At 52.5% G+C, this 12,312-nt stretch overlaps 1 protein-coding gene across 1 annotated transcript in view; it reads left to right on the top strand.

The window, feature by feature from the left end:
* Window positions 1–12,312, top strand: part of SLC38A10 (solute carrier family 38 member 10) — a 38,916-nt gene that overhangs the window by 19,088 nt on the left and 7,516 nt on the right. The window contains exons 11-13 of the mRNA XM_075044186.1: window positions 4,329–4,482; window positions 10,873–11,043; window positions 11,326–11,805. Of these exons, the coding sequence (XP_074900287.1) occupies window positions 4,329–4,482; window positions 10,873–11,043; window positions 11,326–11,805 (805 nt within the window). The remainder of the gene's footprint in view (window positions 1–4,328; window positions 4,483–10,872; window positions 11,044–11,325; window positions 11,806–12,312) is intronic.

Raw genomic sequence — 12,312 nt, 5'->3', positions numbered from 1 at the left:
CCTGTGAAAAGTGGCAGTCAAGGGGGAGAAGGAGCCAGCCCTGGGCATAGCTGTCCCTCCCTGTTTTTTCCTGTCTGAATACTGTACACATATGTTCTCCCTCCCTCCACCATCTTTAGCTTTCTTCCAAAGCAGCAGACCTTCTCAATGCTAGCTCTTACGCTTGCCTGCATTGTCTTGACTCTTGTGCTGCTGAGAACTGGCTGCTTTTATTGGGCTACCTTGGGCATCCAGCAAAGTCCTGTCTTGGGCAGCTGTCCTGGGTTCAGCTGGGTTAGAGTTAATTTTCACAGGCAGCTTACGGGGCTGGTGAGATAGGAAGTTCAGATTTACCGAGCTGGGGAGATGGTGCAAGCTGAGGCTACAAAACGGGGAAGTTGCACTAGGAGGAGTGAAGAAGGTTCCAGGAGGAGGGATATGGACAATCCTAGATGTTTGCTGGCTAGCAAAGAGCACTAGTGGCTTCTGCCAGTGAGTTGTTAATTATCGCAGCCACTAGTCAGCCGGCTGGGGCTGGGGACAGCAACTTGAGCTAGGCTGTGGGGTGGCTTGGTTGAAAAGCTTGCTGTGTTGCAAAGACGATTGGGTAACAGAGGAGTTAAAAAGCTTGAAGTCAGGTGTGCAGTGCTGTGAATAAATTGGGGAGAGCGTTCCCTTTCTTGTGGTTAAGCATCAAGTGTGTTCCTGTAAAGGTGCAGGTCTGTGTCCTGCTGCCCTCTGGGAGCCTTGAGTGGGGGACGGGACGGGACAGCATGAGGTTTGGCAGAGTGCTGCTGAAGGTCGTGTTAAGGTCTGTAAACAGAGTGTTTAACTTCTAACAGGAAGGTGTTGGCTTCCCAGTGTTGACACAAGCCTGTCCGAGAGGCCCCTCCTAGGGAGGCTGGAGTTGCTGTTGTCCCAGTTGGGGAAGAGGAGCTGCAGAGAGGCTGCTCGAGGTCAGGAAATGACCCCTCGGTCTCGCTCCTGTGCGGATGGAAAAGAAATTCCCCTCTGCCCTCCCCTGGTAGTGTGGCGGCCAGCACACCTTCACCGCAGGCGCTTTCGGTCGGTATAACCCTTCAAGCGCAGCATCTCTGTTGCAGCGCAGCCGAGGAACCCGGCAGTGACCGGGGCTCTGCATTCCTTCGCCATGACTCTGTCCCTCCAAACGCTCGGTGTCCAAAACAGCACAGTTTGGAGGATGTCGTCACTCTACACAAATGCAGTTTTTTTGCTTCCCACTGATGGCTCAGGCGTGGTTAGAGGAGATGGTCTGAGCTAATGACACTTCTGTACAAAGTTCGAGTTATCTTCTGGGAGGAAGGACGGCCAAGGGAAAGCGACCAGCAGAGGAAACGGCCGCGTAAACTTCCTCTCCTGAATTCCTGTCCGTGCTCAGAGCGCTCCTCTCGGGAGACAGGCCCTTGCCTTGCTGACCTGCCTGTTGGAGGAGGCTGCAGGCAGAGGGGTTTGCACATCCCCTTGCCATGTCTACGTTGAGAGGTGCTTCTGGAGAAGGATCACTTTTCAGAGATGTGGGGGAGATCCTTCCTGTGGCACCAGACGCTGGCTTATAACTGCTCTGCAGTGTTGTCCCTCTCCTTGCTCCAGGTTCTCAGCTCTTCAGCTGGATGCTTTGGGAGTAGGTGGCTCCTCTGCCTGTGTTTGGTTCCTCAAGACACCGGGTCCTTGCACTCCACGTTCCTCTTCCTTTAATTGTCAGATTAGCCTTGGTGGTCCCTTGAGTACAAACTGCCTGGTTTTCCATGTCATAAGTATCTCCATGGAATTAAGCCAAATCGTGGACCTCTTTATTTTGGTCTTCTGTTGTTGACAGGGTAGGTGAGGAGGAGGCGTGCTGACAGGGGGGAGCTGAAGGTGAGGGATGGCTGCTGGTTTGTGGACAGCCCAGCCTGTGGACTGTTCATGGGCTGCCATGTGTGCCTGTACCCGCTGCTCTGGGAAGCTCACAGATGAACTCCAAATGTTAAACAATCAAAGGGGTTTGAATCCAAGGCATTCAAGCCCGTAGTTCCCCACTAAGATAAGAAACAACAAAAAACAAAAATCCTTTTAAAACTTTTAATGTTTTCAGTCGTTTCCTACAGTTCCCTTCTCTCCCACGTTGCTCCTAGTTCCTGTGGCACCAGAATAGATCCTCTTTGTGGAAACGTTCTTCCTCTCCGCTGTTGTTTCTGGAAGATGCCAGAACAGCCTTCCAGTTGCAAAATGCATTTCTGCCGGGGCTGTAGATTGTGTGAGGGGAGGAAGTGGACGAGCTCCAAGCTGAGGGCAGCAGTGGCAGGGACCTGCTGACTCTGCTTTTGGCCTGAGTGGGGTGGCAGGATATCTGCTCTTTGTGCACCCACACGGCAAGGCAGGGAGCAGATTTTACTTCTGTTTCCTTTGCAACATCTCTTAAGGTCTGGCCTCTGCTCCCTGGCCACATTGCTCACCCCTTGTCCAGAGCTGCTTTGCATCCCGCCAGCCTTTTCCTTCTGAAGGCGTCTGTCTGTCTGCAGGGGTGTGCTGAGAATAGGGTCTCCTGGACCCGAAGGGGAGAGGAAAGCATTAGCCTCTCCTCCTTCCCCCGGAGGTGCCAACTTTTAAATTTCTCCTTTCAATTTCACTTTTCCCCTTTATTTTCAGTTTTCTCCCTCTGGCAGCTTCCAGTTGTAGCAGTGCTCCCCTGTGGCTATTCCTGGTTTTCCTCACACTGAGTAGCATCCTTTTGTTGTGCTTTTTGTGAATCATGATGTAAATACTGCAGGGTAGGGATTCTGAGGGAAGAGGATGAATCGTGCAGGATGTGGTCCTCTCATGAGCTGGTATGACAGCCCAAGGCAGAATCACCAGTACTCTGGGTGTTGCACCGCTCTGCAAAGGGGCCAGGCGGCTTGTGTGGTTCCTACTGGACAGCAACAAGATTGTGTACCAAAGCAGCATTTTTCCTTCACAGACAGACTTTTATACGGTTGCCTCGTGAAGCATGCGTAGCAAGTTGTTGTTTTTAGGGATGTGGTGGAAAAAGTGGTGTCCTCTCCCCAGCAGCCTGCAGTCAGCATGCACACAGCAGGAGTGAGAAAGAGGGGGGGAGTTGCTGCATCATAAATACCAATTTGCTGCAAACTTTCAGCTTCCCAGCATTGCAGAGGCATTTTCTGTTTTGCCTATGATGGGTCCTGTTGCTTCCATGGTCTGTTGTGAAGAGGAGTTTGTGGGGAGACCCATGTTTCTAGCAGAGGGTGCCGCTTCTTTGCCTGCTTCCTTCAGCACAAACTCTCGCCAACTTTCTCCTACCAGTTGTTCACAGCGCCATTGATGCGTTGACATGCAAACTAGGTTCCGTGAGAAGCCCTTACTGTGACAATTGCAGTGATTAACTAGGTAAAAATAATATATTAGAGTTTAATTAAATCTCCCCAGTCAGTGTTGTGAGCCAGCAATCCATCCACTCAGCTCTTTGAACTGGTTCTGCTCTCATCTGGAGGAGCAGGCAGGCGTTTGGCAGCCCTGGCACCGAACATGTTCCTCTGCCCCTGTTGCTGTTGCGCATCGTTTTGCTTGTCCTTCTCGAGTTACCCCATGAATGGCTAGTGTTCCCAGAGATATTTTTTCTTCTGTGCAGAGATTTTTTTTTTTATTCTTTCTTATGGCTCATGTGGAATCAGATCCTTTTAGATCAATTTATCGTTAGATTATAAGCTGTAGAAATGTTCTTTTTGATGGTGGTCACTTTCTCCTTTTTGAGCTAGAGAAATTCGTAGAGCCCTTCCCTCCACAGGATCCAGATTCTGTCTTTATTTTTATTCTATTTGGTCCCAGCTTTCTGGAAATCTGTCAGTTACTTGTTATCAGCTTCTTGAGCACTGGCCACCAAGACTTTTGTGTGTGGACATCTTATTCTTGCTTTCAAAGATAAGAATTTTTAAACTGCTCCCTAGATCTCAGCCAGACCTGATTTCATGGTGTTCTAATGTAGCTGCTGGAAATAGCAGGGAATGAGTCTTTGCAGCTGGACTTATGTCTGCCACATACATTTTTTTTTTCTATCCTGACATCCTGTCCACTTGCCTTTGAGCCGTTCTGATACAGGAGTCGCCTTTTCAACAGCTTCCAGCATCTGAAACTCTCATTGGTATGTTTCTACACCCAAATACAAAGCTCGGCCAAAAGCTACTGTTTTTTCTCGTTTGCCTCTTAAATTTCTCTCCTTTCCTCTCTCTTATTGACATGTGTAATTGCACTGAGCTTGGAATTGTTTGGAGACACTGTTTGCATGAAGAATGCTGTACAGAGCAGTCCTGTTTGTTTTGCTGTGCTAACTGAAGCTCTGGCATGTTGTGCAGATTATACTGTGGATTGGCCTCGGAATACTGGTTATCAGTACGTATACCACCTTGTCTGCAACGGAGGACGCCCCTGTGAAGACAGAAGTGGTGGGCTTGGAGCACCTGGACAGAGAGGAGAACAGAATTGACCAGGATTCAGTCAAAATCCCAGGTATGTGTCTGCTTGAGTTGTGCTTCCCAGCCCTGCTTCCAGCTCCACCTCTTAAAAAAAAAAAAAAATTTTTTTTTTAAAAAGCATGGTGGAAGCAGGGTCATTTCCAGGCAGCTCTGTGCATCTAGACAGCATCCTGGGGACTTTTCACAAGAAAGCCTGCAGTTTTACCTTCTGCAAAAGCCTGGTGCGAGCTCCGATGGTACCTTGTGAGAACTGTTCTTTTGGGAAGGGAAAGGAAAGGTAGGGTGCGGGGCTGGGGTCCTCCGTAAGGCCAGAGCACAGGTCTTCCCATTCGGAGTAATAAACGCAGCTCTGTGAGCACAGCCCAGCGATGGCTCTGTGCTGGCCACCTGTACGAGGGGTGTGAGTGGCCAAACAGGGCTGCTTTCACCATTTCTGCCAGCACATTGTCCGCGGTTCCAATAACAAGCCATTCATTGCGCTCAAAGGTATGTAAATTTATGGGCACTGACTTTTTTTGGTTGTGAGGATATAAATTTGGATTCGGTTTTAGCTCTGACAAAGCCTGTGATTATGCCTCAGCTTTGTTTACTGGTTCACATTATTTATTATTTGTTTACTGTGGCCGTTGATAGAATTACGGCCGATCCCTCCCTTCCCCAGCTGCAGGCTTGCCTTGCAAGGCCATCGCTAGCAGGTGTCGTGTGACCCTGTGCTGCCCCTCATCTGTGGCTGTGTCCTGTTTCTTTATTTTATTTTTGTTTGGTTCTGCTCGTGCCTTTTTTTTTTTTTTTTTTTTTTTTGTTCTTTGGGGGCCTTGAAATATCCTCACAGAGATTGAGAACGGAAGGGAGAAAGGGGCTGTCTCTTCTGGAGATTATCCTCCCTCCTGGTTGTTGGCTGTGTTCCTGCCGAGCAGCTTTGAGTGTCGCCGAGACACCGGTGCTGCCGCCGATAACATTCACTCCTGGGTTGCTTCGTCCCTGGCAGCGGTGGAGTTTTATGCGTTCGTGCTCCTGGTTTACCCAAGGCGTGCATGCCTTCTCAGGCACTAGGATGCCCGTGAACTCTGAGCAAAAGATGCTCTCAATCCCTTAATCGAGCACACTCAGCAGGGCTGGGAGGAGGGATGCAATTGAATTCTTCCGTCTTGGTTAATTTTGGAGCAGTAATGGCCAAAGAACAGCTGCTCGTTTCAGGAGGAGTCGTTAATGACACGTGTTCTTGTGACTGGGAAAATAAAAAAAGTCCCATAAAAGATGGTGTCCGCTGGAGTTTGCTAAATCTCTTCTCCACTTCTCCGCGTGAACCGGGGCGGCAGAGCAGGACGCCTGTGTCTAATCATCGCGTAGCGCAGCGACTCGTCGGTCGCCCTGCCGTACCCACCGCGTGTGCCCAGAGCTCGTCGGCATTAGCCCTTATTGCGTGTTACTTGCTGCTGGATTAAATAATCCTACCTGGGAGGAAGGCGGTTTTAGCGCTCTTGGTTCGTAAACTTCCCAGGGAGGAGCTGTGCAGCTCCTAATGCGCTGACGAGCATCTGCCCAGGGAAAGCTCAGCTGCCCTCCGAGTCCAACGTGGTCCCTTTCGTAGTGGGGGGGCTGCTGGCTCTGCCCTGGGGAGCGGAGCCTGGCCTGGGTGCTCCATTCCGTGGGAGGAGGAAGCGGGATGGCATGGAGGGAGATGGAGCCAGGCAGAGGAAGGGGGACAAGGACTTACAGGGCGGCTGGCGCTGGGGAAGCGGTGATGGGTGGACGTGGGGCTGCCCCCGGGAGAGCCGCTGCTGTGAACCGCCCCGTGCCTTGGATCCGTGCCTCCCTGTGCCTCTGCAGGATGTCGGCTTGACTAGCAATGAGAGGCATTAAATGGTGCCCTTCATCCCCCGGCCCGCGGCTCCCCCCCTCGTCCTCACCCCGCTTGTTTTGCAGAGGCAGGAGCCTGCAGCCTGGAAAACACTGCAGCAGCTGCATCCTGTCATTCAAGGGGAGCGCAGGATGCGGGCTGCCCCGCATCACCTGGGTGCCCTCGCCGGCACACATCTGGTTCGTATTCCTTGCACGGGGCTTTAGCAGAAACACGCGGCTTCTCCCCAGGCACCGGTGGTGGGTGCTCGGCTCCTTCCCCGGGTGGAGGGAGCTGCCGCGTCCCTTCCCTGCACCCCCCCGCCCCGGGTCGGGAGCTGCCTGGCCGAGGCAAAGCTGGGGGCTGCGCGGGGCCTTTTCCCAGTCCTGCCTTCACCGTCTGACTTTTGCCTGTCAGCATGTGAGAGGAGTTTTATTGGCCTCTTTGATGTTACGGAGACCAGAACTGTACAGACTTTCATTAAAACCCTGCCCTGTGGGCCCTGGGATTATGAATATTAGAACATTGCCCTTTTATGTGAACACGTATTGACCAGCAAACTCTGAATAGTGTTTTTACTAACGACACCCAAGTGCCCATTACAGCCCCTGCCTGTATTGCTTGAGGTTTACTGTCAGCAGCTCTTCGGGAAAGGTATAAAACCCCTTTCAGAAACGTTCTACCGCTCCATGCAGCGTGTGCGCGTATGTTAAAAGGTTGCTAAGCTGCCTGTGAAAGCTCATGAAGGCAATTATCCATTTAAAAAAAAAAAAAGCTAATTAGGCAATTTCTCTCTGTATTTGAAAGCACCCTAGAGGGTCTCATGGGGTGGATTAAGATTTTGTAATATTTTTCAGCTCCTTACTTGATCACTGCTGCTTCATTTTCTTTCTCTGGCGTTGTGCAATATCGGGTAACAAAGACCTGATTCACCCTCCTTATGTAAGAGCGCCCTTTCCCCGGCGCTCGTGGGAGCCGGCATGCTGGGGACCCTTCTCCATCCATCCCACCTGTCCTCCTGGATGTGGTGGTCTGCGTTACATGGACTTGGGTGAAACTTGGGTCTGCGTTCGGCTTCTCCGCTGGCTGCCGGTGAGCTGCAAGGCACGACGCCGAGTGCTTTGCCGTCCCTGCGCTGCTCTGCGCGTTTGCCCCCGAAAAAGAGACCTGCCTGGCCGCAGGCTGCGTCCCTGCAGGCGTTATTAGCCAGAGCAGCCCCGAACATGTGTGAAACGTGGATTATGCACAGCTCCTAATAGCTGCAGGAACAGCTTGACTCTGCTGCAGCTCTCCCTGGTGCTTTGTGCGAGTGAGCTTTTAATAGTGCCTGTGACACAGAAAAGGAACTATCAGCCTCTTGTAATTTGGGTTCGTTTTTACTGCTGGTGCGTCAAGAGACAACTGTGAACTAATTTCAGTGATGCCATTCGATAACCTTGTGAAATCTGTAACCGTTTCAGGGGGAGGGGGGTTCCTGGAGGCACAGCTGGGGCCGGGGGGGCTGCATGGGGCTCCCTGGGGAGGGCTTGTCCCTGTCCTGCTCGGGCGTGCAGGGCTGCTCGGCATATTTGAGGGCAGCGGTTTTCCCCCATCCCTCTGCCCTGCTTGTTCTTCGTTTTCCTTAGCACGAGCTCTTGGATCTTGTTCCATTTCACTGCGCTGAAAGCGATTTAAGCGAGTCTGGAGCTGGACCGGCACGAGCAGATCCTGAACCCCACGTCCCTCGTCAGCTCTTGGCCGATGCTCCGGGCATCGCTCAGCGGCACGGAGAGGGTGGTGTGTCCCTGAGCTCCCTGTGCTGTCCCCGGGGCTCCCCCGATCCCTTTGCCGGATCCCCCTCCGGTCAGGGGGAGCACAGCGGGGCCCGTCTCGCTGCCTCTGCTGAGAGCAGGCTGTGTGGACCCAGCTTTCAGCTACAGTCATTGCTGCGGTGGACGAGAGCGATAGGAAAACCGTGTGAGGAGGGATTTAATGCCTTTCTGGGACTGTTGCTACTATCCAAACCAGGAGCGGGGAGGGGGGAAGGGAAGCTTTTAGGTTGCTAATCATGAAATTTTATTGCAGCCTAGAGAGGCTGTTGGCAAACCACAACACATACGCGCGCGCACGCACACACACAAATCAGTTGCAGAAAGCTCTGGCTTCCCTTCGCCGCCCCGCGCGTGTGAGCGGAGCTGCTGAAGAGCATCGTGAGCCGGGGCGGCTCGGCAGGACCCGCCGGCAGCAGGGGCTGTGCCGAGGCAAAGCAAACCCTCCTGGTGCTGCCTAACGCCCAGGTCCTGTTGTTGTAAGCCAAAAAGCTTTTACAGCCTCTCAGCCCTTGCCTATAAAGTCCAACGCCACTCATAAAACATTAAGAGGCACAGCATTACTGTAACGCTCTCCAAAGGGACCTGGAGGGCGACTAGACAGTTAGAGCGATTATTACACATCCTGAGCAAAATTGTTCTCTGCAAACCACATATAGCCCCTTATAGATTTCCATGCAGTGTGAGAGGTCGTTAATTCACGCCCTGATGATGAACTTAATTTTGTTTCCTGCTGAGCAAATGACGGCTTAGAGGCAACTTTGTCTTATTATGGCGTGGAGACTTTTATTTTTGTTTGTGTTTTGTTTGTGTTTTGGTCTTTTCTTGCATTGTTTGCAGAACAGGGAACGTGCCTCTGCCTCTTGATTTACGATTGACGCTTCTGCCAGCAGCGGGTCTCCCCCAGCCCCTCGGTTGTGTCCCGGACCCGCAGGGGGTTTCACCTGCTGCAGGGTCCTCTGGCCAAACCCTGCTGTGCACATGGGGGTAGTTCGGGTTTTAACTCCTCCATTTCCCACTTGCGTGGAGAGCTTCCCCCCCACTCTTCCTTTTTATTTCCCCTCTTGAACATCATCTTGCTGCATGGCTGCCTGGGGTCGTCATTCCCTTCTGCTGTGGGAACGGCTCTGCCCACGTTGAGGTTCCCTGGATCCTCTGGTTTCAGATGCACCGCAGTCTTCTCCAAATGCAGCCATCTCCCGGCTTCATGAACCAATTAACGACAAACTTTACTCCAATAGAGTAAATAATTTTTTGCTGCGAGGCCAGAATTTAGCTGGGAACATCCGCAGCCGTGCCGAGCACTCCCCTCCCCGGCCTCAGCCTCCTGCTTCCCAGGGCCCCCGTCCAGGGCTGGGCACTGGTTCCTGCAGTCCATTTTTTCCTGAAAGGAGGAGTGTCCTGCCCTGACTTGCTGAACCCTGGGAAGTCCCTCAATGGAGAGAGGGACCCTTGGGTACTAGACTCGAATTTCTCAGAAAATCTGAGTCCTTTTCCCCTCCCACCGTCATTCCCGAACCAAAGAAACTTTGAAAGCCGGCCAGCCCCAGCGCACGTCCCTTCAACTGGGTGCAGAGCTCTGGGCCAGAGAGTCCAGGTTTCTGGAGAGGCGCTGGGTCCTTCTGGCACGGATCCCTCTGGGCCAGGATTTTGTACTTATTTCGTTGGGTTTTTTTTCCCCCCAACTTGGGTAAGGCCCACGCAGCTGAAGTTGTGGCAATCTCTTCTTTCCCATGAGTTCATCTTGTAATAAATCGCACCAGCCCTGCGGAGGGGGAGGAGAAAATTGAAAGATGTTTATAGAATTAATTCCCCAAAGGAAATCGCATGGGGGAGGGCAAATGGGGGGAAGAGTTGGGAATTTTTTTTTTGTTACAGAAGATAGATTTTTTTAATTTTTTTTTCAGTGTTTGTTGGATGGAAAAAAATCTGCAGAACAACTTTAGTGCTGGGAAACAATTAGATTTCCTCCTCTGCTGCTCTTCTAAGGAAGAGTTCACTCCCTGTTCACACCGTGTGGGTTGTCTTCTGCCACCCTGGGGTCGGAAGGGACCATTCCCATCCTGTGGGACGTGCCACGAATTCCACGTGGTTACTCCAGCGCTGAACCCAGTAACTGGTCTGACTGGGATGCATCTTCCGGAAACATCCCATCTCTTTGAGAGAGAGATGGGGAGAGTCCCCCGTCTCCCTCGGGATTTTCCCCTAATGCCTTATTTAATTGTGCTCCTCAAAACTTTGTGCCTTCTGCGGGGTCGTGCAGCTCTTCTCCTTCCTTCCCTCCCATCCTCCTTGCGTCATTCCAAGGGCTGGGGAAAGGCTCGTGCACAAAAAGAAGAAAAAAATAAAAATCAAAGAGGTTTTGAGCCGCTTTGCGGCACGCAGCCAGCACAGGCGGGCGATGGGGGGCTGCGGCCGGACCCTCGCCTCGGTTTCTCCCGGTGCTCGGGGGTCCGGTGTGGGGGAGCCGGGAGGATGCTACCATCTGGCGGCATGGGCTCGCAGCGGCAGCCGGCTCCATCCCAGCCCTGCCTCGCTGCCTGGCCTGGGCTTCTGTGCCAGCAGCTCCATAAAAAGCCACTGTAGGGAAAACAAACAAGCGACCCCAGAACAAAAGCCCCAAACCCTCTGTACTAACGCTGAAGGGAAAATAGCTGTTCAGCTTGTGTTGGGTGGGGGGGGTTTGCAGCAGACAAAGCAATTGCCTTGATCCTGCCGGTGGACTGACAATGCAGCCGTGCGTAACCTCGTGCAATTAACTGTCCTGCGTTTGCAGACCAGAACCCGGCAGTAGAGGAGGCGGAGGATGACCGCGATAAACCGAAGCTGCTGGATGAGAAGGAGGAGATGGAGCAGCCACAAATTAAGGTGCCCATGGAGGTACCCAAGAGAGAGGAGGAGAGAGGAAAGCCAGAGGAGAAAGTGCAGCTTGACCGTCCCGATCAAGGTAACAAGGAACCTGGGGAAAGGGTGCCAGCTTTGGAGCTGAGAGGCGTACGTTGCAGGACTATTGCAGATAAAGATTCTGATACCTGCTTGTTACTTCGTGGACTGAAGGTGATTTAGTATTTGATGCTCTCGAGGCTCGTTAGGAACGCAGCCTCCTGACGAGGAAGGAAAGACAGGGCTGAAAAAGGGCAGCAGGTAGCTGGGTGCGCTGTGAACCTGCTGCCTGTTACTTTCTCCCATCGGTCTCAAGCCCCCTAACGCTGCCTGTCGTCCGCCCTAGGGATTGCCCTGCCTGTGGGGGAAGCGCATCGCCATGAACCACCTGTCCCGCATGACGAAGTGGTCGTGGACATGGGGCGGGAGCGGGAGGAATCCGATGAGAACAAGCTTGTGCCCGGAGGAGCCAACGATGGTCTGCTTAAGCCAGCGCTGGAGGAGCCAGCCGCACTGAATCCCCAGAAAGAGGCACTTGGCCCGAAACAAGGGAAGGAAGCGATTGCTGAGAACCAACTGCAGGGAGGGACTGACAAGCCCGTTAAGAATCCAAAGAACGTCCTGGAGGTGATCGTGCAGCAGGATGGCAGGCCGCCATACAAAGAGCTGGAGCCAGACAAACAAGCGCTGGAAGCCAAGGCGCAAGCTGCCATGCCGGACGGTGAGAAGAAAGCTGAGGCTGCAGGTGACAGGGAGAAATCAAAGCTCCAGCTCCCCAGGAAAGCAGAGGAGGCTGCGAAGTCCTTGGAGAAGGAAGGCGACCCTGGTAAGCTCCCTCCACGGCAGCTTGTCTGAACAAACTCTCCTCTTGGCCTGTAATCCCCCCCCAGAGGCCGGGCAATTTGGTTATTCCTACCTACATCCCAGTGTTCGCTTTTAATTTCACGAGATTAGCGTATGAGCATGCACAGCCCCTTCAGCAGCTGTTGGGGAGAAGGAGGAATCTGGTGGCTTTGACAGCTACTATAATATCTGTCAAACAGTTGTTTGCTAGCCTACTAAATGTCAGGTGCCATGCTGTTCCTGTGCGTCTCTGAACTCACTGGGGACACGGAGCCGGGAGATCTTGACAGGTAACACATTGCTAAGTGCCCGTCTAAAAGCTAGTTAGAACCGTTCTTGCATTTTAATTGGCTGAGGTAGTTAGCGCTGGCTCGCTGCCACGAGTCTATAAGATTGTTAAATATTTTTTTTATTACTTCCCTTGCAGTCGTCGGGTTGAATATAAACTGCGCTGGCTTAGGCAGGGAGGGACAACACGATGTGGAGTCAT

Source organism: Buteo buteo, chromosome 13 (assembly GCF_964188355.1).
Source record: "Buteo buteo chromosome 13, bButBut1.hap1.1, whole genome shotgun sequence".
NCBI lineage: Eukaryota > Metazoa > Chordata > Aves > Accipitriformes > Accipitridae > Buteo > Buteo buteo.
This window is presented reverse-complemented; position numbering and strand designations above follow the sequence as displayed.